The sequence below is a fragment of the Dipodomys ordii genome, unplaced genomic scaffold, assembly GCF_000151885.1.
Source record: "Dipodomys ordii isolate 6190 unplaced genomic scaffold, Dord_2.0 Scaffold1, whole genome shotgun sequence".
Taxonomy (NCBI): domain Eukaryota; kingdom Metazoa; phylum Chordata; class Mammalia; order Rodentia; family Heteromyidae; genus Dipodomys; species Dipodomys ordii.
The window spans coordinates 67,012,959-67,015,700 of record NW_012267217.1 but is presented as its reverse complement, the minus strand read 5'-3'; the positions used below and the strand labels follow the sequence as shown (position 1 = coordinate 67,015,700).

Below are 2,742 nucleotides of genomic sequence, written 5' to 3'. Positions count from 1 at the left end.
GGTCTTTCCTGCCCGGGCTGGCTTTGAACCATGATCCTCAGATCTCAGCCTCCTGAGTAGCTAGGATTACAGGCGTGAGCCACCAGTGCCCGGCTAAAGTTTATTTTATTATAGCACCATTTAAATTTATTCTTCATGTAAAAACAAAGCTAATAGTTGAAGCTATTACCTCTTTAATGTTTCATTCCTAAGCAGAAGCAGAGTTTTTCAGAACAGATGACGTCATTTCCACAATTGTATTAATAGATAAGCCATTGAGGAAACCTTTATGAGTCATCCTCACCTCCTGGAGTGCATCGATAATATGGTCTCTGTGTAAAGGAAAATAGACATAAACATTTCCCCTTTCCACAGTAGTAGGTTTTGAGGAGGCTAAGTTATCTATCTATCTATCTATCTATCTATCTATCTATCTCTCTCTCTCTCTCTATCTATCTATCTATCTATCTATCTATCTATCTATCTATCTATCTGTGTCTCTCTTTCTTTCTTCCTTCCTTTCCCTTCCTATCTTCCCTTCCTTCTTTTCTTTTTTCTTTCTTTGTCGTGGGGCTTGAACTCTGGGCCTGGGCACTGTCCCTCAGCTCTTCAGCTCAAGGCGAGTGCTCTACCACTTGAGCTACAGCGCCATTTCTGGTTTTCTGGTTTATTGGAGATAAAAGTTTCATGGACTTTCCTGCCCAGGCTGGCTTTGAACCTCGATCCTCAGATCTCAGCCTCCTGAGTAGCTAGGATTACAGATAGGAGCCACCGCTGCCTGGCTCTATCTTTCTATCTATTGTGTTGGTATAGGGGCTGGAACTCAGGGCATAGGCACTATCTCTGAGCCTTCTTGCTCAAGGCTAGCGCTCTACCACTTGAGCTACAGTTCCTTCCATTCCTGGCTTTTTTGGTAGTTAATTGGAGATAAGATCTCCAGACTTTCCCGCCTGGGCTAGCTTCAAACCCCAATCCTCACATCTCGGTCTCCTGAGTAGCTAGGATTACAGACATGAGCCACTGGTACCTGGCTATACCAATCTATAATTTTATTTTCACAATTTAAAATTAGAGACTAGAGACATGGCTCTAATGATACAGAATCAACTCAGTACGTGTAAGGTCCTGAGTTCAAACCCCAGTGCTGAAAAAATAACTATGAGAAGTTGAAAATTCATTTTAATATAACTTCAGCTATTACCTGCTGACTTCTGGATGCAGTTCGGTCAGTCTCTTCATGATCTTGGTGAAGCTACGAAGGTTCAGTGTATTTGGAGGTATGAACTGAACAGGTGTCTCAGGTAGTAAGTGAGCAGACTCAATCTGTTTACAATTCTTCTTGATACCCTAAATGAATGAGTACAAGGAGTTTAAGTGTTGAGAATACGAGAAAAAGACAAAAGGGAGAGGGACTGTTTCTCTATGGCTCCAATGGCACCCAGAGGCCCCATGGCCATGGTATATTCCTCTAAGCTAACCTCATGAACCACAGCCCTGGCTGGTTGAACCAAGAACGTTGTTTCTTGAACTGAACACCAGAACCGCAGGTAGGAACAGCAATTGGACTTCCTGTCCCTAGGGAACTGGAATAGGGGACAAATGAATCAGCCAGGGCCTTGACTGAAAATACTGTGGGAAAGTCAGGTGCAGAGAGAAGAGGCCTGCAGAGAAGCAGGAGCACAGAGGGTACAGAAGCAACTTATGTGCACACACTAAAGGTCAGAGGTGTTATGCTGGAAAAACCTCCAGCCCATACTGTCTTTCCTTTTTTTGTGTGCAGTGAATTCAAACATGCCCCAAACTAAATCACCCCAAATATGAAGTTAATAAACTGAAAGGAAATGAGCTTTGAAAAGGGATAGGCAGGGGCTGGGAAGGTGGCCCAATGGTAGAGCGCTTGCCTTGCATACATGAGGCCCTGGGTTTGATTCTTTAGCACCACATAAGCAGAGAAAGCTGGGAGTGGGGCTGAGGCTCAAGTGGTAGAGCACTGGTCAACAGCTGAAGAGCTGAAGGACAGCGCCCAGGCCCAGAGTTTAGGCCCCACGACCGACCAAAAAAAAAAGGGATACCCAACATAAAAAAGCCCAGACTAATTAAAAATGCCACTAGTAACAGTGGAAAGAATAGCTGAAGTGAAATTTTTAGAGACTGAAGTCAGAATAATAGGACAAAAGGAGAGAAGTAAGTAATCAGAGACTGGATATATACTTCACCGAGAAATCTAGCAGTGAAGTCCCAGGAAAAATAAGAAATGCAAAGGAAGGCAAAGCCAAGTGCAATCCTATCAGCGTGAGCAAAGGCTGTAGAAGACTGTGAGCAGAGAAAGGAAGGTCTGTGTGGAAGTGGAGTCACTGGTGGTAGAGAAGAAGAGTGGGATAACTAGGATGAAGGAGAGAAATAGATGGAAGACGCAAGTAAGCAGAATGAGTGGATCAGAGCACCATGAAACTCTTCTGGAATGCTGGAACTGTTCTGTATTTTGATTGCAGGAGTGGATACTTGCCTATACACATTTGTTGAAAAGTGAATGTACTTTAGGTAAAAAAAAGAATCTTGGAGCCGGGTGGCGCTGGTGGCTCACGCCTGTAATCCTAGCTACTCAGGAGGCTGAGATCTGAGGATTGCGGTTCAAAGCCAGCCCGGGCAGGAGAGACCGTGAGATTCCTATCTCCAATAAACCACCAGAAAACCGGAAGTGGTGCTGTGGCTCAAGTGGTAGAGAGCTTGCTTTGAGCTGAAGAGCTGAGGGACAGCGGCCCA

The 2,742-nt window shown here is 44.5% G+C and overlaps 1 protein-coding gene across 1 annotated transcript in view; it reads right to left on the bottom strand.

The window, feature by feature from the left end:
* Nucleotides 1-187: 187 nt before the first annotated feature.
* The window catches only part of Rbm44 (RNA binding motif protein 44), a 25,257-nt gene continuing 22,702 nt past the window's right edge, over nucleotides 188-2,742 (bottom strand). Inside the window, exons 12-13 of the mRNA XM_013023755.1 lie at nucleotides 1,181-1,326; nucleotides 188-311 (exon numbers count right to left, since the gene is read on the bottom strand). Of these exons, the coding sequence (XP_012879209.1) occupies nucleotides 188-311; nucleotides 1,181-1,326 (270 nt within the window). The remainder of the gene's footprint in view (nucleotides 312-1,180; nucleotides 1,327-2,742) is intronic.